The sequence below is a fragment of the Lonchura striata genome, chromosome 1 (assembly GCF_046129695.1).
Source record: "Lonchura striata isolate bLonStr1 chromosome 1, bLonStr1.mat, whole genome shotgun sequence".
Taxonomy (NCBI): Eukaryota; Metazoa; Chordata; class Aves; order Passeriformes; family Estrildidae; genus Lonchura; species Lonchura striata.
Window position 1 is genome coordinate 71,783,660 of NC_134603.1, and position 24,270 is coordinate 71,807,929.

Consider the following 24,270-nt stretch of genomic DNA (forward strand, 5'->3'; position numbering starts at 1 on the left):
AAACATACTGCTCATTAGTTCACAATTAATTTAGAAAACGTATTTACTACTGAGAGTAAATAATACAGAACACAACAGTAATGTTATTTTACTTCATGGTATCTTTATTTGTTACAGAAGTTGAACACTTCTTCCTATACAAACTCAGTGACACTGCTGTTATGTTTTTGAAGTTGTTTTATTGTGTAGCATTGCATCGATTCTTAGCTCTGTATCTTTACCATTTTTAAGATAATTTTATGCACATAAAGCTGAGTTCTCAGGCATGATTAATGAAGATGCAGTTTGCTTTTATTTTGTCTTTTTCCTAAGTATGCTGGTATTTCATGAGGTAACAATTCACTGTTCTCAAAGAAATTTTAAGTTTTGTTGACACCACTGAAGTTGGAGCTTCTCTGCCCTCCTCCCACTCCCCACACATGCATGTGCACTCCTTCAGTGCTTTCCAGGAGCCTTTTGGGTGAAGAAGTGATCATATAAGCGATCCACACATAGGGAAGAGATAGTCCAAAATGTTGTTTTAGTAATTGTCAGTTTTTAAAAGACAGAGATTCTCATCTTCATGACAGACTCGAGTTGGCCTTGAATTATCATCTTTCTCATGTAATGAAAGTTTCCATGAGGGAGTTCCCCTCTATTAAGCACTGGTGAACCACATCTGGAGTGCTGTATCCAGTTTAGGGTCCCCCAGTACAAAAGAGACATGGACAGACTGGAGTGAGTGCAGTGAAGAGCCAACAGAAATGACTGAAGGACTGGAACATCTGACATGATGAGAGGCTAAGAGAACTGGAATTATTTAGTTTGAAAATGGGAATGCTCAGGGTGGACCTTACCAGTCTGTATGAATGCCTGATGGAGGGCTGTAAAGAAGACAGAGCCATGTTCTTGGTACTGAGTGACAGGTATTCTTCTTACTGTTATTGAGTGACAGGACCATAGGCAGTAGGCTTAAATTAAAATGCAAGAAATTCCATTTAGGTTAAAAAAAAAAAACAAACAGGTGGGTTTTGTCTTTTTTTTTTTTTTTTTTTAATATACTGCTACTGTGATCACCGACTGGAACAGGTTGCTTAGAGAGGTTGTAAAGTTTCCACATCAGGAAAAGATGGCTCAAAAGCCAAGTGGAAACTAACTAAGCCAAGCACTAACCCTGACATAGCTGAGCCTGCTTTGGGTAATCAGGTTGGCGAGATGATCTCTAGAGGCCCTTTCCTACCTCAGCTACTCTGTAAAGTTATCTGAATATTTCTTTTCCTGTTTTTAAAGGTTTAGTGGTCCCAGATAAAGGCACGAAGAGTGCGTGATCAATTTAACCAAGTACTAAATCCTTTTTCTACAGGCTCAGGCTGCTGTAAATGGAGGTGTTGAAAATGCTGTGCTTGATCAACCTGCTAACCCAGCAGCTGAGAATGTAGTTGTAGGTGAGAACCCTGAAATTCAAGAGGAACAAGTAGATGAAGAAGAGGAAGATAATGAAGATGAAGAGGATGCTGTAGTGGAAGATGCAGCAGATGCAAACAATGGAGCACAAGGTAACAGGTGACTCAAAACATTAATATTCTAGTTCTTACTAAGTACAAATTAAGTGAATATCAAACTGTTGTAATTGAAGGAAGCTGTGTAAATTCCCACTTCAGCTTATTTATCTTGGCTTTTAAAACGTCATGTGTTTTGAGTGCTGAAGCATGTGCTTGCTGAAAAGCTTTCGGCAGTTACAATATGAATATTATGCACTCAAGTATTTTTGTTCATTTAGAACATAACATGGCGTGGTTGCATCTTGTTTTGGGTGATCTAACAGTGTAAAAATGGCCATTGTCCCCTCAGATGACATGAACTGGAATGCTTTGGAATGGGATCGAGCAGCAGAAGAGCTTACTTGGGAGCGGGTGAGTAAGAATCATTTTCTTGAATTTAATAATTCAGGCTCATACTTGAAATGATTTGTAGTATTGCTGTGTTAAAATGTGTTTGGGATAGATTTGGAAATCATTATTTTATAAGAGCCTTTAGTGACCTAGAAAAGTTGTTATATTATAAACAAAATATTATGATGTTACTTCTTAACCCTTAAAGGAAGCATTTCTTTGATTTTAAATATTATAGCAGTTTATAAGTATATAGTAGCAGCATAAAACATGTTTTAGTAGTCTTTTCTGAAGTCTTCCACTTGGTGAGGCATGGAACTGACTTGCAGCCTGCTTTGAGGACACTGGGCCAGATTAGTGCAAAGATGTTGCATTAGATGTAGTTTATGCTTAACTTTAGTGTTCATGAAAGCATTAGACTAAAGAAAAGAGAAGTTTAGATTTCTTTGCAAAAAGCCAATGTATTTCTCTAAAAATGATGGAGCGTTTTAATGTAATATGGTGTCTGTATTGTTTGTGGATCACAAATTCCATAACTAGAGTATGGCATGCATATACACTGTAATCATGGAGTAGGGTAGAGACTTAAAAATTACGTTTGTGTAGCTGGTCTAGAAGTAGCCAACATGTGAGTTTCAAGCTCACCAGATGCAGCACAATCTGACTGAAGGTAGGTGCAGCAGCTTCATGTGATTTACCAGCATCACTACTAGGCTGTGGTATAGTTATTGCCTCGACTGCAGGGTAGCAGAAATACAGTTTTCATCATGAGTGACACATCTTGATATTTGTTTTGAATTACTGCAAGCTTCTTAGTGTGTTTTAAAAGATATTTAATAAAAAAAAGACGTGCAGAAATTCAGGTTCCTGAACCATTCTGTTGTTTATTTCAGGATGAAAGTGCTGTATTTCTGAACCCAATTTATTTGCTAGAAAATGCTGATACATTCTTAACTGATGATATTTTGTTGCTTTTCCATGAACATAGAAGTCAGTTTCATTATACTCTCATAACTACTTTCAATGTTATTTGCTGACATAGGTAATAGATGTGTAGTTGACATTTAGTATCAAAATTGGGGTAGGCTCTTCTATTATGTCATCCTGTGAGAATACCATGCACGTTTTCTGAATTTTCAAACATTTTTGCATCTTAGTTTGATTTGTAAAATATGTGCAACTCTTATATCTTGGAACTTAGTGCAAAGTCCTCATATTATTTTTGACTGCTCTGTAGATGCTTCCCATAACATCTGTGCTGAGTGATGAAGAATTTGTTTGCCATCTTCCCTAGCTGTAAAACAATTCTGTTCAAAAGTTAATAGCATACAGTGTAGCAAATTACTCTGTTAGTGGTTGCTTTTATACGTCAATGGTAAAATACTAACTCTTCTCAGAGCAGCATAAGCTGATATTTTGCAAGTAGGATGAAAGAAAAATTTGCTCTTGTATTTAAGTATTGAGTTGATTAAACATGTACTTAAACAGCCATTCAATCACTACAATATTTTGTAAATACAAAATTTTTGTCAAAGTCTTCAAAGTCATGGAGAGAAACAGCTTTTAAATTAATAGATGCTGTGTTTGGTTTGATGCATATAGGTACATGTGTATTGAGATATTCCACATGTACATCACTGCCTTTGAACACTTGAGTTTTCTGTGTTGAATGAGAACTTAGTTTCTCTCTTTATCAGTAAAAATTTATGTGCTGGTACTGTTGGTTGAGCCGTTAAAAACTCCTGAGTGCATTAGACAATAAAGGTCAATGGGAAAGAGGCTTATTTTAGATTAAGGTTAGTTTTTATGATAAGTAAAAATAACTTTCTTATCTTCACAGATGCTTGGACTTGATGGATCTCTGGTTTTCTTAGTAAGTGCAATCCTACTTTTCAAGAATTTCTACAGAAGGATTTTTTTAAATATCTGTATTTTTTAATATACATAATTGTATTTTAAGTCATTATTTTCATATCATATATATGTTTCTTTAAAGAGAGTTTCATATGATGTCATGATCAAGCAAACTGGGATTTTAGGAGTTTTACAAATTAATGGTGTTTGTTTGTGGCATAAAAGGGGAATTTTTTAAAAGATGTAGATAACTTTGAGTCACTTACTCCACTGTAAATAAAACTAGACCTTTTAAAAAGCACACACTGAAAATACATATGTGTTCTAACCTTATGTTTTGATCTTTTTCATAATTAAAATACAATTATCATTCAAATATATTTTTGTCCTAATACCACCATAACACCACTATATCTAGTACAGACTAAATTTTAAAATCTAAGATCTTCAGTTGACTCTCTTTTCAAAATGTTCTATCTTAGAATCATTAAGTTTGAAAAATACCTTGAAGGCCATTAATGTCTCTTATTTAAATGTGATGCCTTAGGTTTACAATTATGTTATTAGTCATTTACCTTAAATACTTAAATATTAATATCAAAAGAAGTAAAAATACAGTGTATTTGTGGCTGAGGTCACATCTTAGCTAAAAGCAATATTAAAAAATGGAGATGTGTTGTCATGTCTAGAATCAGAGCTGTCAGTTTTGTTAATGTGTTTGTTGTGGCAAAGACTAATTGTTAAAAATTCAGATGAACATTTTCTCATTTATGAAAAAAATAGCCACACATTTTATGTAATTCTTTTTAAAGATGGAACTCTTTAAATGTAAGCAAGAGTAAGTGTGCTTATCTAGATAAATGTTCATGAATGTAACTGAGCTGCATGTTTTGGTCTTTGTGTTAGAGCACAAACTTCCTGACTCTAACATGAGATGTGCAAGTTCTGGTGATAATACACCATTGAAATAAGAAGTTGAGATACAAAAGATAAGTCACTTATTTAAAAGACTGACATTTATGTACTGTTTTCTTGTCATCTTCCTTCCTCTTTCCCCTGTACCCTTTACAGGAACATGTCTTTTGGGTGGTGTCTTTAAATACTCTGTTCATACTTGTCTTTGGTAAGTATTGTTTGCTCTTAGGTTTTAAAATTATTCTTCTTTGTGAATTCGTAGTGCAGGTCTATTCTAAGGCTGTTTTAGAAAAATGAAGATGTGACCTCTAAAAACAGAACCAAAAATGAACTGGCAATAAGAATAACAACTATTTATTATTTGCTAGTTTTGCCATTTTAATTTCTTTAAATGAATAGGTTTAAAATAGGAAACCTAGCAGAACCTTAACCATGTCGCCTAAAGCACAGAAAATATTTATTTCTAATATTGTTAAATTAAAGGAGGAATCTCAGGGAATTTAATTTGCGAGGAAATGCAGTACCTTAAGGAATAGCTAAGATTTTTTTTCTCTTCATAGTTTTTACTAGATAGAGTTATGCAAATTTTTCCATTAAGAATCCATTCCTGGAGTTCAGACTGAAAGGGTGGGAGGTATGCAAAAATGTAACATTTTAGTGACAAATGAAGAATGTTAAACACTTCAAAAAATACCAGGCAAAAATACTACAAAGTTTCACTTGCTCTAAATGACAAGTTTAGAAAATAATTTTTTATGTTACTTTGGTGTTTTTTCAGTGGTCTTTCTTGGCAGAAGGGTTTAAGTTTGAAAAGCTGAAGTTGCACTGTAGATAAGTTTTTACAAAATAAAGCTCATGACACTGAACCAGTGATTTGAGCATCTAGATACTGAAACAGAACAGCAAATCAAAAGAAAATAAACATAAGTGCATTGTATGTTTAATTCACAAGAAACTGTAACTGCTCTAAAACAAGAGGTGGGAAATTCTTGAATTCCTTCTGATAATTATTCTATTTTAATACCTATTTATCAGAAGTTAATTGGATTTTTTTAGCTGCTATAATACATAGGCACTTTTACTAAGTAGATAATAACCATGGAATTTCTAAATCATAGTAGATTAAAATTCAATTAGAAGGAAGTCATAATAATGCTTAATGAGGCTGTGGTATAGAAACACTTTCAGTAGCTGCTTTGCCAAGGGGAAACTCACAAATAGAGAAAATAATGACTTTCCTAAGCAAGCAGGAGGTCTGGGAATTTAACGTGTGTCTCTCATGTATTTTTAGTATTTTTCCCATTAAGTAATACTGCTTAATTTGTAACTGCCAAATCTCTAGTAATTTGTAATTATAGTAGCTGTGAGTTCAAATGTCACAGGAGGTTCTTGATAAAATATAAAGCAGAAGAAAAGCATTTGTAACCTTAATTAGTGGTCCAGAAATTCTCCTTGGACAAATTAATTCATTTCAACTTAATTAATATTTTTTATAGTTCATTCTGGTACTCACAGGGGAGTTTGTACTCCTTTGTGCTTTTTTTTTAAGGAATCCATTAGAAAATCTTTTTAATAATGTTATTTTAAAAACATGACAAACTGTGCACTATATTCTCATAAAATGTCAAAAAATGTAACTTTTAAGTTACTAGTGTCTGTAGGAGTTGTGAGTGTGATCATTTTCATTTCACTTTTCTTTCTCTTGTTCCTATTGGGCAGGGAGAGCTCAGTTCCTCCCTTTATCTTTTACATGTTTGCTCTTCCCAATAACTGCAGATTTTCCTAAAAGAGATATAAATTAAAACTTTTCTTATCATTGATTAGGGTAATATGAGTCCCGCTTAATCTTTTCTTGTAGTTTTTTTGTTGGTTTGTTTGTTTGGGTTTTGAAGTTGGAATTTTTCTTATGTTGGTCATACAGAAATGAGGAGAGAGAAAATTATCACACTTTTCATTTAGGGGAATATTTAGTCCATAGTAGTTCCCAGGATGGGCTACCACAATGTAGTGAAGACAATATAGGTGAAAATAAAAGCTTGCCACTTCTGCAGCCTCTTCACTTTATACTGATGCACTCTGCCCCTATAATAAATTGATGTTGAATTCTGTAGTCCTTTATAACTTGGTTGGGAGACAATAGAGTGAGATAAAGTAACTAAAAAATTGATTTTATTGCAAATATGCAGGTTTCTAAAAATGGGGAAGTGCTGTGTTCTCTAATGCATTTCTCCTGAAACCTCAGAATGGTCAGGAGTGAGTTCTCAGGAATAATGAACAGTTTTCAGTACATTAGTTCAAAGTAAAAGACTTTTTATTTGCTTCTCATCCCTTTACTGGGTGTCATCTTTTTCCCCCTCCTCTTCCCTCTGCAAATTTCTGCAGGGCTTGCATTTTTCACAATATTTTAAGTATTCTTAAGAATTAAAGAACTAGAACTGAAGCCTTGTTAAAGTAAGTCCCAGGCTGTAAAATGGCTACTGAAGTCTTTCAGTGCTTGGTAAAGAATGAGTATACAGCATAGGTTACAACAGAAATCTGAGACACATGCCAGCCTAGTACATAACACTGAGAAATAGAATTAATTTGCAGAGTGCAAGATGAAGTAAGAAGGAAAAGACTGTCCTCTTATTTTGTGTAGTTTTATATTGTTTTAGTCCTTAAGTGCAAATTCTGATCTGATTTTCAATGTTTATAAAATTATAGGAATCTAACACTTAGAAATATTTGCACAGAAATTAATTTTTTTATTTTTTTAATGAAATTTACGAGAAGTAGAATAATACCATGTTACAATATTCATCCTGCAAATAAGGCTTCATTTAGCAGTTTTCATGGACTTTTTTTCTCCTTTCTGCTTACATTATACAGCATTTTGTCCATACCACATTGGTCACTTCTCCATTGTTGGCCTGGGCTTTGAGGAATATGTGAGTACTGTTTTGTAACTTCAAAATGAAAAATAAACTACCGCTGTTTATTTGATCACAATATTTTTGTAGCATATTTCCACTTCTATTTGTGGTTTCAAAAGTAAGTTTGAGAATGTCTTCTTACTAGTCCTTCAACCTTTCTGAGTATATGATTAAACATGTTGTCCCACTCTTTTCCACTTCCTCTATTATTTACTTCTCAAGTGACATTTTTACTGTTTGTAAAAACTGTATGTGTTTTCAGGGTTTTTTAACAGTCTCCTTATGTACATTTTAAACTTGTTTACTAATTTTCATAGTGGATGATAATAAGTAGAGGAAACTAGGAGATGAATGAAGCAGTGTAATGTGGCACTTTTTGTTTCATATATTGTGATTGTTTTGAGTTTTAAGAAAGTAGTTGTAATGTGAATGTAAACATTATCTATTCTTGATAAAGATACAAAAATAGTAGTAGATTATTAAAATATGTAAAAACTAGAGAAACTTGGCATTCTTCTTGAAGAGTTGAAATTTGGAATTTAATAATTACACAAAAAGAGATGTAATCTTCTAAGAGACTGATAAACTTTCATGTTTTTTCCTCTTTGCTCCAGGTTCAAGCATCTCACTTTGAAGGCCTGATTACAACTATAGTGGGATATGTTCTTCTAGCAGTGACCCTAATTGTTTGTCATGTATCCTTTTGTCAGTAGTCCACTGGTTCAGAATTGCATGTAAATAATTTTTTTTCTGGCTGTGCTTTGTGGTGGTGCAGACGTGATGAAGGTGCACTTATCTCACTGTTTTTCTCTGCTCTTTTGGCGAAATTAGAAGGAAAGGTCTCTTCTGTTCTCTTGGAGATTTAGAAGTTGTCGGTGTGACTGCCTGCTTTCAAATATTTCCACACGTTTAACAACACAATCAAAGGCTTTTATGCGTGCTTGAAGGTCTGTCTGAGGAGAAGAGTGTAGAATCATTTTTTCCTCATTTTTATCCATAGGCTTCTGCTGTGGACTGTAGTTGTAGCAGAGAGATTATAAAAGGAAGTATGATGGGAAATTTATACAAATATTTTTGATCTGCCAGATTTTTTGAATAAGAATTATTTTAGTTTCATTGGTATGTCTCTGGACTACTGAGAGTTTGCATCAAGAATTTCTTTCTCATTACTTTTTCAGAGAAAACTACTTTCTCTTAATTGTAAAAAATAAAGTACTGGAAGGTACTTGATTTATTTGGTCACAAGTAAGAAGGCTGCATTCAAGCTGCATGTTTTTTTACATCAGCTTTAATTTGAAAGAATATACATTTGCTAGCAGTTTTCTATTCAAAAGTAAACAAAGTTAACATCAACTTTCTATATCAGTATACCGATGTTCAGTGCAAGTCGATTAGCATGTAGGTTTTGCCTCCTGAAAAAAACCGCAAAACAAACTCCCAAAGTGCAGTTGCATCCAGTTTTTCTTGGAAAAGGTGAGAATTTGATTTAGACAGGAGGGAGGGGAAAGCTACTATTTAAAGTAGATCTTCAGTTTCTAAACTTACTTATTTGTAGCAGATGTCTTCAGAGATGACTATTTATTTCTTGAGAAAACTCTGGTTGTTTAATTTAAGAAGGGTTCTATTATTAATAAATATTTATTTACTTTAGATGCATGTTTGGGGATGTTACCCAGGACACCAGATCATGGCTACTGGAGTCAGCCAGTTTTGAAAATAGAATGCTGATAATACACATACTTACTATTTAATTTTTCTCTTTTATAAAATTTCATGTTTCTAAAAGCAACACAATATAATGTTTGATATTGGACTGTTGCAAAGTGTTTTCCAGTGTTATTTTCTTGACAAAGCTATTCAGGGTTTAGCAGCTCTTGTTAAGTTTCAGCGATCACGTCGTTTACTAGGAGTTTGCTATATTGTTGTAAAGGTAATCCTAATTTTTTTGTGTGGGGGAAAAAAACCCCTCTCAATTTAAACTGATATTATCATTTTCTTAGCAATTTTTGTTAAACTAGTGAGATGTTATTTTCTCTTTTCCTAAAGGTGTCCTTGTTAGTAGTGGTTGAAATTGGTGTGTTTCCTCTCATCTGTGGCTGGTGGTTGGATATATGCTCCTTGGTAAGAACAGAAACAAATAGCGATAAAATCTTTTGTAATTGTTTGTAATTGAAGAAAAAAAACATTCTCATGAGAAGAGAGCCGTTAGTATGAGTTTGACAGCACTCTTCTGTTTTCATAAAGGGCATTTCCAGAGGGAAATTTCCAGGGTTAGGTACTGCCTAATGCTAATTTTGGGGATTTTTATGTTAGTAAATATAAATTAACATGTTATTACTAAAATAACAAGATCCTAACCCTTTTTAGTGCTGTTACAAGATCACTGTGATCATGAGCTTATTTATAGGCAAACTTGTGCATTCAATAAACCTCTCTGTGTAGCCATCTTATATGAAATGGTAATGACTTCGTATTTTAAGTTGTCCAAAGTTCTTTCCTACCATTTGCTTGGAATTGAGGACAGTTTTTCTGTCGTGAAAAATACTGAGTGATAAATTTGAAATAGACAAAATTAGTTTTTTCCAGCCTTGGTAAAAATAGAATTTTACTTAGGAATTATTTGCTTCCATCACAGTGCCACTTTGTTTAAATTGATCTGTAACTTTATCTAGAGTCTGCTAGTGATAGAGTTGACATATTTCTTCTTTCTGTCAGAAGAAATATATTGATCAGATATTGATCTTTATTTGCTGTTCTTATCATAAGTAATCCCTTTTTTTCTCTAATTAAATGGTGTATTTATGTGTTAAAGCAAACATTTAATTTATGCTTAGTAGTATATGAACTAGGGTATACAAAAGAGTAGTTGTGGATGTTAGCCAAACTTCATTCATATTTGTTTACTACTTACCTTCTTCTAGGAGATGTTTGACGCCACTCTGAAAGACAGAGAATTGAGCTTTCAGTCTGCTCCAGGCACCACAATGTTTCTACATTGGTTGGTTGGAATGGTTTACGTCTTCTATTTTGCATCCTTCATCCTTTTGCTAAGAGAGGTGAGTCTGTAAGAACAAGATTGGTATGTAACACAGAGGCTTACATGCAGAACTGTTATATCTTTCATGTGTGGGTACTGCTGCTACCATTTTTTGTGTGTATATTGGATTCAGTTTTATGTTAAAATGGCCATGCTGGTACTTACTGTAGTGGAAAAGTCATGATTTTGAGTAATTTTACTTAGAGATGTTTGTTCAGCTGTTAAATCTGAGCATTGCCTTCAAATGAATCCAAATATGTTTTAGTTGTTTAAGACCAATCAGTACTTGAAAATTAAGCTCATGTTTGGTTATTGGTTCTCTAGTTCCTTGTGATAATACTTTCTTTGTTCTATTTCTGTGCAATTTTGGTGAATCTTGTTCAACCAATCTTGTTTTATCCTATTACTTATTTTCTGCAGCAGTGTTGTTCAATATGAAAAATAAATACAAAGATTATATTCTCCTCATATATTGTTTTCTATTTCCTACTTCAGGTATTGAGACCTGGTGTCTTATGGTTTCTCAGGAATTTGAATGATCCAGATTTCAATCCCGTGCAGGAAATGATTCACTTGCCCATCTACAGACATCTCAGGAGGTTTATCTTATCAGTGGTAAGGACTTATCAGAAAGCTTTCTTTATTTGGAAATAAAGCTTCATATGTACTGTGTATTTAAAGAAAAACATTTTCAGCATGGAAGTGAACTGATACTGGAGCAGGTTGCCAACAGAATCTGCATCTTTCAATACTCAAACTCAACTGGATAAGGTTCTGAACAGCCTGATTCTGGATCTGCTCAGAGTAGGGGTTTGGGGAGAATTGGTTAGACTTCAGAGCTCCCTTCTAAACCAAGTATATTATGCAAAGTCCCAGAAAATGTTTGTATATTCAGAAAACAAGTGTTTGTTATAATGGATATTGTAAATCCTGTAACTTTCATGATGCCCTCAGTTACTGCAGTAAACATTGCGTGTCCAGTTCAGCCAAAGTAGTGAAGCAGGTGAGAGTAATTTTCTAGAGCTGGGATTGGATTCTGCTGCTGTAGCCAGTGGTGTCTGTTTCCAGATTATCATTGTAAGATATCGAAAACAATGAGGGTTTTTTCCCTTTAGTTGTTTGTCTGAGATTTCCTGAGCATGCAGTCAAGGAAGGGTTGCAGACTGTCTTTGACATAAATGTTACATGAACTGTGTAAAGTGACACACCAGAAACATTCTTTGATGTACTGTGTTGTTACACCTGAGGTGCTTTGAGCAGTGAAAGCTCAGAGAGATCCTGATTCTGTTAGAAACCCCTTCAGTATTTGAGTGGAGTTGACCTTTCCACCTTTCTGAGCATTCTGTCTTAGATAATTGTAATTCTTCAACTGCCTGAAATTTCATGGTACATCAAGTGGCCCAAATACAAGCCAAGATCTACTGGTTGCTTATAGTCTCACTTAAGTTGTCACACTTTATTGGAACAGGCAGTTACTTGAACTTCACCTTTTGATTTGCTCAGCTAATTAATTCAGAATTTTCACTACCCTCATGCTAGAATATAGAATCCAGAATGGTAATCATTTACTATTTCAAAAAATAAATAACACCTTTCAAGCTCTCTCTGTATTTTAAAGAAATGTCTAGAGTATGATATAAACTATTATTTTTCAGGAAAACGGGATTCAGTTTTTCTTTTTGACATAATTAAACACTTTTTTTTCACATCTTTAGTCTCTTATTTATATGAAATGTAAGAATGTGTTTAAAACTTAATTTTTCAACTGGTTCCTTAAGGAAACAGGATTCATAAAAGTGCATTGTCTTCAGGCACTTGATGTCCCCTTCTGAATGTCAGTCTTTCAATCAATTTGAAATGTGAAGAAATAGGAACTGAAATGTCTTTTGACGCTTCAGCAAGTTGCGTAAGAAGTCAGCCACTCAGAAAAGAGAGGAATACAAAATAAACAATTCTGGTGTTGGGGAAGGGGGAAGAAAGAACTCTCTGACATTGCTGTAGCTGTCAGCAGGGTTATTCTGGTGCTTATTCAGTTGCAGTCCTATTTGGTGAGGGCATCGTGGTCAACCGGTCTGCCTGGGATGGTGCCTGGGATGGAACCGATTTTCTGCATAGTGTCAGATGTCCTTCTGCACCTTGAATGGGCAGCTGAAACAGTGTTGTTAACACAGGCCTCTGTTGGCTATGGCTGGACAGTGCTTGCGCAACATCCAGGAATTTTCTTTGCTGCTCTGCCCTACTTCCTCACCTCCAGTGAATAAGCTGCAGGCTTGGAGGGGGGTATCCCTGGAACAGCTGACCTGAACTGACCAAAAGGATAGGACATCATGCTCAGCAGTAAAAGCTGTGAGAAAGGAGATTGGGAGGGGATGTTCATGCTTACAGTGTTTGTCTTCCTGACTTTCTAGGAAATAGCTGATTGTCTGCTGATGGGAAGTAGAGAGTAAATTCTTCTTATTGTTTTGATTGCATACTTGGTGCTTTCTCTCTTAAATTGCCATTATCTCAGTCCTGCCTGCCTTCTGTTTTGCCTTCCCCTTCAGCTGGAGAGGGGAAAAAGCAAGTAGCTGTGTAGATATTCAGCTGTTAGCCAGGGATAGCCCACCAGACCCAGGGAACATGTCAGAGATGGGTGGGAAACTAGGTTTGGTAGTTTCTACTTTTTGGACTAACTTGTTTACTTTATAATTGCAGATTGTCTTTGGATCAATTGTACTGCTCATGCTCTGGCTTCCTATACGCATTATTAAGTATCTCCTGCCTAACTTTCTTCCATATAATGTTATGCTCTACAGGTGAGCATTTATGTTTAAAAATATAGGGGTTTTTTCCTGTGTTTCTATAACTGGAAAAGGTGTATTTGCACTCCCTGAGCATTAAAGTGATACTTTTTGTTATGTTTTTTTGTTTTCAATTAATCTAATCTTCATTGTTCTAAGAGAAATAAAGGGTAAAGGATGTAGCTACATCATACAATGTGACAAATTAAAAGCTACTTGAAAAAAGAAGCATTTTGCATTCCTTGCGTAAAGATAACTGTTCGGGGCTTTATGCCATCAAAACACTTCCCATTTCAACTTTCTGATAGTGAAGTTCCTTTCATGTTTTCCTTTTTAATGCACTCATTCCTGATTGTCGTTGCTTGAGAAGTAAAAGAATATCTGTAACTGTATTTTTTTAATGATAGCAGTTTTTTCCTATTTCTGAATAATAATTCAAACAGTAATGATAGATGCAAATAGAGATGCATACTGTATTCTTAGATATAATCTTTCTCAATATTTTTTCCTAAATTTATTACATGCCAAAGTGCCTAACCTCTCTGCTTAGAGTAATATATAGGGACAAACCTTAGCAAAAAACTAAATATTTTCCTTCTTGGCATCCAATGTAATTTTGTATTGTGGTGGCATTAATAGGATTCAGTGCAAAGGATTTCTATTACAGTGTTCCGTACGTTTGATTTCATGCTCTTCCCATTGTTTCCAGTGACGCTCCAGTAAGTGAACTTTCCCTAGAGCTGCTTTTGCTGCAGGTGGTGCTTCCAGCTTTGCTAGAGCAAGGACATACAAGACAGTGGTTGAAAGGTCTTGTACGAGCATGGACTGTTACTGCTGGATACTTGCTGTAAGTACAAAAATAAGGAATCAGCTACAACCACTGTACCCAGTTTGGCCTTTAAACATGAAGGCAGCTTTCCAGAAGGTTATCCCAACAAGCAGGTTTAATAGTTCTTCTGCAGATAAATACGTTATGAAAAACTTCTATAGTGATTGCTTTCTTCTAAGCAGTAGATGTACTTACTGCTTAACTAGCATTTGACAATTAATTCTTTGGTAAACCATTATAGCATTTGCTTAGTGAAAAAAATCTGTAAAAGTATGACTGACATCTTAACTCCTTATTATATGAAAATAAGGAGATAAATATCAAAAGTGTGTTTCCATTAATTATCTAAATAAAATTCAAATGCACTTCTTGGATTTCTTACTAAGAAGGACAAAAAAAAAAGAAAAATCATTTAGAGCATTGAGCTGAAGTAAGCAACTTAAATTAGGCATTTTAAAGTTTAAAATTCAGATTTTAGAGAAGGATAAAACCATTTCTTTGTCAAATAAAGTAAATTGTAGTACTGCCAGACAGAGTTGTAGCACTTGAAATTTTTTTTAGTTCATCTGTTTTTTGCCAAATTAGTTAAGAAAAAAATAATATTGATTTTGTTTTTGTACAGTTTTCAATTTAACTTCGAAGTATATTGGCATTCTCCCACCATGTTGCACTCTCAGGATCAAGAATTATTCTTTGCCAAGTTATATCTGAGAAAGGGAGTGAATTAATGATAGATTTTTTTCTTCACTGTAATCCAAAATATTTACTTTAGTTTCTCATAAGGGAACTCTGCTCACCCTTTCTTGTCTTAGTTTGCATTTTGAACAAGTTTTTAATTATTTTCCAAGTTTTGATTGTGTTTAAGTATAATGCAACAAGATAGATTTAGAGATCATGATAGAAATGGCTTTTCTTACTCCACTCTTGCAGCTCTTTAGGACAATTGCAAATTACCTCGTCAGCAATTTTAGTTCAGCACAGATGAAAGTCTTTTGCTCTGTTGTTCCCAAAAAGCAAACTTTTGGGTAAATTTCATTGCTAATATAATATCTGCACGAATCTTACTGTGCTAAAGCTGAGGAAAATTAAGTTCTAAATGTTCATTTTTAATCAGACTCAAATTTTGCTAAATGTATATTTGGAAAACATCAACAGAATAATTTTAAAATAGATTGATTTTTTTCCTAGGATTGATATTCTTAAAAAGTTGTGAACAGGTTTTGAGTAATTTAGAATCTTCTTGAAAGACTCTGCCTGTCTCTGTACTTCTGACAGCAGGTTCATAGCAATGCAGCATTGTCCTTGTATGGTTTAGGTTTGAAGGCCCTTGTTTCCTACAGAGCTTAGTGACAATGACATAAAAGTTGTCGATAGAGCCGTGTGCTTACAAGAACTAAAATATCCATGTAATTTTCCTTTTATGTGCACAACATTTTTAATACCAGGTGATGTTTTTAAAGCAGCCAAACACCTAAGTGGTCTTTCCTTGTGATTATGTTCTAACTGCATCCACACCAGCATTTTTCTTCTAAATTGTGTTTATGATGACATTGAGTATGTTACCAAAAAAGGCTTATTTTACTTAATCAAGATTCTACCATTACCCCCATATTAGTTTTTTACAACCTGTATGGATTCTGAGTAGGCCTAGATTTCTGTAAGTTTCTTATTCATATCAAAGAGAACAAAACTGAAATGTTGATTGTTACAGGGATCTTCATTCTTACCTACTTGGTGATCAGGAAGAGAACGAAAACAATGCAAATCAGCAACCTAACAACCAGCATGCTCGCAATAATAATGCCATTCCAGTTGTGGGAGAAGGTCTCCATGCAGCCCATCAAGCCATACTTCAACAAGGAGGACCTGTGGGTTTCCAGCCTTATCGTAGGCCTTTAAAATTCCCACTCAGGGTATGTATACCTAACACATGAAGAGGAAAGAAAAAGGCATTTGAGAAGTTGTTTATTTCTAAGAAAGATTTGGCCCAGGTTGTCAGAAGTCACATGGTGGGTCCTGTTTTATATGGCTTGCAGCTTTCAAAAACAAAGAGTTGCAGTTATGTTCATATAAGGCCTTTTTCAGCCTGTAATGTAAGACTTTCAATTACAGTTTTATTTATAGATGCCATATATGTTGAGCGTTATGTGTCAGTTGGCATCTTATTTTCTTTACAGTAAGTAATGGAGAGAAAGACAATAAGCCCCTCTCAAACAGGTAGTTCAGGTGTGCCTCTAACAAGGCATGGCTTTCAAGGGTGCTCGTAGCTTATACTTTGGTCTTGTAGCTGTAGTATATTTAAAACTACTTTGCTTTATTAAGAAAATAAACAGAGAAGTTCTGTTGTTTCTGTGTCTGTATTAAACATAGAAAGGCATTATATAATACTTGAAAGTTCTAAGTTCCTAAAATTAGAAAGGAAATTTTATTGGCAAATACTTACATTCTGTATTGTTTACAGAATAATATACAGCTCAAACTAGATGACTGTTTTGTTTAATATGAACTTCACCACAGCTCACTTACTGTGGTTTCAGGTATAGCTGAAGAATGGAAGTAATGGCTAACATTAGGTCCCTGTGGTACCCAAATGTCTTGTCAACGAAAGTGTGTGTTCCAGATTTAATTTTGTTTCAGAGATCTGTTGGGATGAGGTGTTAGCTTTCCCATAGCAAGCTTGCTTGTTGTGTGGCTTTGATGATTAGTGAAGCAGAACTTCATAGTGCCTGGTGCTTGAGAAATATTTAAGGAAGTCAAGTACATGGTAATTAATTCTCTACCTGGTAAGTACCTGGTGAGATGAGAACCTGGCTGAGAAGTAACCAGCTTTACTGGTCACAGAAAGTCTGAGCACATCTAGAACTTTGTCAGCAGCATTTTCTTTATCAAACCACTGTCTTGCTCATATGGCATTGAGAGTTAGAAATCTTTTGGGATTATATGAGAGTCATGCTGCTCAGTGCAGAAATTAAGAGATGGTCTTTTTTATGTGACAAAGCAAAGAACTTAAGTCATTCTAGATTAAAATCTTATTTTTCACTGTTGGAACAGTTAATGGAGAGTCTTAGAAATACACAACATTGCAGGTGTTCTGCACGTACTGTGATTAGGCTCCTTTTTGCTGATTTATTTATACAGTGAAACATCAGTTATTATTTGAACATCCTAGTTTAGCTGCCTTTCTAGGATGATATATTTTTTTCTACTGGGGTTTCTTGGGGTTCGGTTAAATAACTTTCTTATGAAAGTTTCTTTTTTTTTTTTTTTTCTTTTTCAGATATTTCTTTTGATTGTTTTCATGTGCATAACATTACTGATTGCTAGTCTTATCTGCCTTACTTTACCAGGTGAGTCTATTACAGTAAACTGTCATTAAAAACAATTCAATATGTTGTTCTGCCCAACCATGGCAGATGTTTTGAAACCATTGTTTGAAGTCAAAAGGCAAAACTATAGAAACTAGTCTCATTTTTGATAATTTGTCAGCAAATTGTAATCTAAAACTCTAAGTGACAGAGATTGCTATTCCTTTTTTGCTGTAGAATAATTTTCCTCTGAGGATAGGGCTTCAGGTCTTCAATCTCGATAGTACTGATTGAAAAATAATTGAAACTCTTGCACCTATTTTACTGTTTTGAGAAGGAAAATATGTAGATTGTTTCCAGGTCTTCTACAGTATTTTCTTTAATTAAATATTCTGAAGGTGTCATTGTTGAGTCCTGTGAGGAGCAGGGAGTTGGATGTGATGATCCCTAGGGGTTCCTTCCAACTTGAGATATTCTATGATTCTGTGATTGTGACTCATCACTAGGAGACTTTGTGAAGTGGCATGTGTATAACTTTAAAATGTCTGAATAAGTACTTCAAAAACGCTAGGTATTTTTTTAAATAATTTGGAGTAAATGAAGCCATGTCAACCAGGTTGAATTTCATAATCTGTCTGCTGTAATACCATGTAATTTGTACCTTGTTCTATTAATGATCCTAAAGGCAGTAATGTGTTGAAATCAAAGTTATAAATTCTGAGATAGTTTTAGTAGTAGGACATAAAATAATTCCACTGTAATACTTGGGAAATTGAAGCACTATTAAAAAATTAACTGTAGCAAATCAGTCTCCCATTTTTGTCAGAGAAATTCAGAAGCCCCATCAGTAAGTCTTATAAAATTACATGAGGCAGTGAAACATCCCAAAGATAGCTCATATAATTTAAGTTCATGCTCACACACTAATGCACGATCACTGTTGCAGTTCTGAAGATCAGTGTTTAGGTTCTGAACAGTGCTTTGTTTTGCTGTAGCTTAGGTAACATTGCTGTCCTAATGAAAATTTAGGTGGAAAAGGATTTCAATGTGTTTATTTGGCATAATATTTCAAGCTGTTTGCATAGTGCTTCACACATTTATGCATTATGGGTATAGTACCAAAATAACTGTTTTATGATGAATAATATTTATGCAGGGATATTTCAGATAAATTTGATAAGTACTTTTTTAATAAGCATCCTTCCCTAATACATCCAGAAGCATTACTGTATGTAACAGTGCTTGTGTTTTCAGTGTTTGCTGGCCGGTGGTTAATGTCATTTTGGACAGGGACTGCCAAAATCCATGAACTGTACACAGCTGCCTGTGGTCTTTATGTCTGTTGGCTGACTATCCGGGCTGTGACAGTGCTGGTTGCCTGGATGCCACAGGGTCGTAGAGTCATTTTCCAGAAGGTCAAAGAATGGTCTCTCATGGTGAGTCTTGAGAAAAAGTTCTACTGAATTAGCAAAAAATTAGCTAATGGGACTTGTTTGATTTTTTGCTTGCAGGATTTACTCTGTACTGTGTACTACATTTTGCTTCTCAAACCATTTTGAAGCTTTTGCAGCTTACATTCCCATTGCATAGGCTATTTTTGGAATGCAATCAGTATAAATATACTTGTATATATATATACATGTATGTTTAAATAAATATTTTTTTCTGTTTTCCTTTAAAAGTGAGTATATTGCACTATTATCCCATGTATTGTGTTCTCAAAAACATTGACATTCTCACATAAATCTGGAAGCTTAACTATTTATGTGTTTAGTTACATGAAATAATCAAATGGAAAAACCTAATACAACTGATAGATTATGACCATGTCTCTACAAAGTAGCTTGATGCATATTTTCAGAAAGATCTTTATCAGCTGTTGAACTTGTGTTGTTCAAATAAAAGGTATTTTCCTCAAAAATATTAATTATGACGAGTTGACCTTCTCAGCATGAAAACAAATTCATACCCCACCATTTTATCTTGGTTTTGATTTTGAGGATTTCTGTAGTAGATATCTTGCTAGTTCCTTTAAACATTGATAGCATAAATGGTGTCTTCTTATAAACATTTTAATGTGCTTACTGAATTGTTACAATGTACATGTGCTTCACGTACTATCATGTTTCCCAAATACCTCATCCATCATTTTGATTTTAGCTTCTTTAAGATCTTAGCTTCTGCAAGAAATTTCAGAGCTAAAGCATAATTTCTACTTGTTCTTTGCTGCTTCTCCTTAGCATGTTAATTAAGTCAGGCTACTTTGTATGATTCAGTTAAATTAAGACAATTTTAGAATAAATAAAGTTTCAAGTTCTGAGTCCTCCATTTTTAAAGTCAAATAGTCCATAATGACTGAATTTTTATGGTTTGCTTTGCTTCAGAGAAAAATTGGCAGTTTTGGAAAAATTTCTTAAGTACCATTAGATAGAATTCCCTACCATTGGATAGTATTCCCTATTGATAACAGTCAGTGTCATTTTATGGTCTAGAACTATATGAATACTAGTAGGCACAGTCATAATTTTTTCTGGAATTCCTATTCCTATGGAATAGAACCCAATCTTGAAAAGTTGCATTGCAAAACTATGTAAGTAGTAAAAATTGTTTCTAAGGGTGTATATGTGTGAAATAGAGGTCTGTGTCACTTTGTTGGTTTTTTTTTACCAGGGCTGTGTGTTTTTGTAGTTCTAATCACATTTTTGAGTTTAAACAAAGAATCCTCTGGTAGATAAATTTATTAAATGTCTTGGGTTTTTTAGATAATGAAGACATTGATAGTGGCTATACTGCTCGCTGGTGTGGTTCCACTTCTGCTTGGTCTTCTGTTTGAACTGGTCATTGTCGCACCTTTGAGGGTTCCTTTGGATCAAACACCTCTCTTCTATCCTTGGCAGGTCAGTTGCTCCCATTCTTTTGCTTCTGTTTATGTAAGGAGTATGGGCTGCCTTGTTTTGTGTGGATTTGGTGCTTCAGAGCATTTTCCACAAATATGTTTGTATGTGGCAGAGAAAAGGCAGCCAATCTGGATGTGAGAATTATTTGAACCAAAAGAATATGCTGAGGAATTTAAACTGTGAAAAGCTGAATTGTTGTGAGATGACATCAAAGGTTGCATTTCAGTGATTTCCAGTAGCAAATTGTAAAGTTATGTAAGTTAGTATACCTATATGTATGTATGCACAGATGTACATATTCTAATCGTTCTGGAAAGCTTTCTGCGTACAGTTATGCAATAGAAGGTTCTGGTAATTTTTTTGCTTGTAAAATTTTAAGTCAGTGATGAGGCACATTTTGAAAATAATTTTAAAATTATTTAGGGTCATGCTGATTTTGGCCTGAGTTGTCAAATCATTAATACAAAATTTTGAGGTAGTTGTGTTTTATTACTCTTCAGTCAAGTCTCACAGGCTGAATGCAAATTTCTGTCCTGCAAGTTGGGAGACTAAATGAAGATACAGTGGATTGAATGACACAAGCTTCCATCACCTAGGCTGAATTATGAAAGAAGTCATAACTCAAAGAAAACCAAGTGAGGGGACTGTAATAACTCAGAGCATCTAGAATGCCATTACTAAATAACAAGAAAGTGTTTAGGGACAGTTAGGGACTTTCTAAGACACCCTAGGCTTTTACTTACTTTAAATAGCCAAATGTTTGAAAGCCGTAATGCAAGAAATTTGGCTACTAATTTAATTGTCATTATTTTAAAATCCAAGTATATTTTTGAGCTGAGTAGATGACCAGAAAATCAGGACATCATATAATTACAGTGGTAGATGATCATGGTTTCCAAACAATTTTGGAAAGAATTTGTAATGTTAGAGATAATAAAAATTCTTTACAATTGCATATTAGTTCTTTAGAAGTTTAAAAGAAGCATACATACTGAAAAGCTTTATTTTCATGTAGCAGAACTTCTTCAAAATATAAAATAAGTGGGACTTGAGACTTATTCTAAATCAACAAGGAACTATCAAAATTGATACTAATTTCCATTTTTCCCAAAAGAGTTATGCAGAAGGTTGCCTCCTTAAATAAACATGAATCAACTTTAAGACTGTTGCTTTTTTGTAACAATTTTTAAAATTCTTTAGAATTGTCATTAACAAAAGTTGTCTTTTTAAATAATCAGTTAAAGAAAATGTATTTCCCCAGCAGGATAAGAAAGTTAATTTAGTCTATGATGTCCCGAGTCTTACCTGTTCTTGGGTGTTTATTCTACTTTATCGGCCTATGTTTTGTATTCTATTTTAGCAGGTTTTATTGAAAACCTCTTACAGATATCTGTAATCCAGAAAGGATGGACTTATAATGTGAAGTGTTTATTAGAAGCCAGTAGTTAGTGTCCTAAGTCCTTGCCCTAATAATTGCAGTTTATGTTAAATCATACATTTTCCGCCAAAGAGTATAACTTTTTTTGTCAAGAGCATTATCTTATTTTAAGCTTTCTTACATCAGGTAGAGTTCTGGGAATAATTAAACTTCAAAAGAACTTGTTTCTTGATGCATGTGAACATCTTTGTATCTTTTCTTTTATAGAGAAAGGAAATTAACTTCCTTTTATGTAGATTACTTTTTAACCAGAATGTTAGTAATTGCTTTAAGTCTAATGCTTTTGTTTTGTATTTGCCTTTGGTTTAATAGAAGTAGTGATTTTCCTGGTCCCAGGGAGCTAAATTTACAGATGTCAGTTAATCTTAAGAGCATCCTCTTTTTCATAGGAATTTGCAGATGATGTTATCTCTTTGGATCAATGTCCCATGTAAATGGAAAATAATTATATTTTCACTTATAAGCAATATTAACACATTGCTCTTAAAGCTTTTGTTGTCAGACTTTTTAAGGATATGTTAATGCTTACACTCTAAATTTTTACAAAATTAGGACTGGGCTCTTGGAGTTCTGCATGCCAAAATAATTGCTGCCATAACACTGATGGGTCCCCAGTGGTGGCTGAAAACTGTTATTGAACAGGTAGGGTGTCATGGGAAAATTGTTCATGTGAATTATCTGTATAATACATTTTTTTATGTTTCTGATTGTGTGTCAGAAAACAGTGTTACTCTTGAGTAATGGAGTGATTGAGTAGAATTCAACTAGTCTTGTAAAAGCCTTTTAAATTCTTTAGCCTAATCCATTGGTACACTTAACAGTAAAACAAAAAATCAGAAATCTGCATTCAAGAAAATGCTTTGTATACATATATGCATTTTTCTCAGGATTGTAATAAAGTGAGAAAGAAACATGATTATTTCTTCAGATGAAGTCTGTGTGTCTAAATACTGGACAGTATTTACATCCACAAGCCAAGAACACAGAATTTTGCTTTCTCTGCAGCTGTAGGAATTACCCCATTCATAGATCAGTGGAGATGAAAGACACAATTTCTGTTCCCCTTTGATTATTAAGCAACACAGAACAGTTTCTCTGAGCAGTTCAGTCTCACATGGTCTGTTGTTTTGTTAGAAGTATTTTTTTCTCTTTTATAACTGTTCAATTTCATAGTTGTCATGTCAATGAAGTATCTCAGTAGTCAGAAGGTAATTTTTCAGCCCTGCACTGTACATAATGCCTGTGGTGCATGTCCCAACCAGTGTACACAAGGTGCCTCTTGTGAGTAAGTCTAGCACATAGTCTGTTATTAAATCATTTCAGCTCTCACACTGCAGAAATAGTCTTAGTCTGGGAGTATGTTTTGATGCATACCATGGCTCCCTCTTCCATTCTGAATGCTCTCTATTGGAAGTTTACACACTCTCCTGAGCCTCCCAGGCTGTAGGACAGAAGCCATTGTTTAGCAGAAGCCATTTAGTAGCCATTCAAAACTGGTTTTTTCCCATGCTTAATCTGGTTACGTTTTGACCTTAGCTTTTGGTATTAACTGCAGAAGCTTAAGAATTGTGGAGGCCTTTTTTTCAGGCACGGGCTTTATGTACAGACTCTCTGGTCTATCCCACCAAGTACAAAATAGGATCTTATTTTCTGCCCATTACAAAATCTAGTAATTTATTCTATTAGCATATACAGGATCCTCTCCTAGAAAGTTAACAGCACAAAGTGATCCCAGGTCACCCACAAAACCATTGTCCACAGCTCTATTAAATGATCTTTCAGAAGATTGCATTCCTGCAACTAAATCACAACTCTGTTCCAGATTAAATTGGTCTCTTGGGCATTGTTTACATGATTTCCTGGAACCTTCATGATGTAAATTTCTTCTTCAACTGTGGCCATGGGAACACCCATTTCCTTTCATAAGAAGAATTGTGTAAAACCTTTTAATTATTACTCTTAAGTGCAAAGCAAGGCTTTCTTAATTGATCTAACTTGTTCCATTTTAGGTATATGCAAATGGGATTCGTAACATCGACTTACACTTCATCATCCGTAAACTGGCAGCACCTGTAATCTCTGTCCTCTTACTTTCGCTGTGTGTGCCGTACATCATAGCTTCTGGTGTTGTACCTTTACTGGGTACGTATGCATTCAGAACACCTGTTTGTCATCTCATGGTTTACAGCAGTGTAAATATGTTTGTGGCAATACAACTTGGCTCTCTAGTTTATTAAAAAAAAAAAAAAAAAACCAAATAAACTCCTCTTCTGCTGACAAATGTAAATGTTTAAAGACTTGCAAGAGTCACACCATGTTCAGGAATATTGTCCAAATGCTTCTTGAACTCTGTCAGGCTTGGTGCTGTGATCATTTCCCTGAGAAGCCTGTGCCAGTGCCCAACCACCCTCTGGGTGAAGAACTTTTTTCTA

General features: G+C 34.5%; 1 protein-coding gene across 3 annotated transcripts in view; it reads left to right on the top strand.

Annotated features, from left to right (window-relative positions):
- MARCHF6 (membrane associated ring-CH-type finger 6) overlaps positions 1-24,270 on the top strand; it is a 44,677-nt gene that overhangs the window by 15,346 nt on the left and 5,061 nt on the right. For 2 of the 3 annotated variants that reach the window (XM_021538422.3, XM_021538423.3), the window contains exons 7-24: positions 1,343-1,535; positions 1,831-1,892; positions 3,712-3,744; positions 4,797-4,848; positions 7,509-7,567; positions 8,167-8,247; positions 9,414-9,482; positions 9,599-9,673; positions 10,474-10,608; positions 11,085-11,204; positions 13,284-13,384; positions 14,079-14,216; positions 15,910-16,111; positions 17,476-17,545; positions 18,758-18,939; positions 20,266-20,400; positions 22,391-22,480; positions 23,848-23,980. In XM_021538422.3, the coding sequence (XP_021394097.2) occupies positions 1,343-1,535; positions 1,831-1,892; positions 3,712-3,744; positions 4,797-4,848; positions 7,509-7,567; positions 8,167-8,247; positions 9,414-9,482; positions 9,599-9,673; positions 10,474-10,608; positions 11,085-11,204; positions 13,284-13,384; positions 14,079-14,216; positions 15,910-16,111; positions 17,476-17,545; positions 18,758-18,939; positions 20,266-20,400; positions 22,391-22,480; positions 23,848-23,980 (1,930 nt within the window). The remainder of the gene's footprint in view (positions 1-1,342; positions 1,536-1,830; positions 1,893-3,711; positions 3,745-4,796; positions 4,849-7,508; positions 7,568-8,166; positions 8,248-9,413; positions 9,483-9,598; positions 9,674-10,473; positions 10,609-11,084; positions 11,205-13,283; positions 13,385-14,078; positions 14,217-15,909; positions 16,112-17,475; positions 17,546-18,757; positions 18,940-20,265; positions 20,401-22,390; positions 22,481-23,847; positions 23,981-24,270) is intronic. The other variant, XM_021538424.3, reaches the window with a different exon arrangement.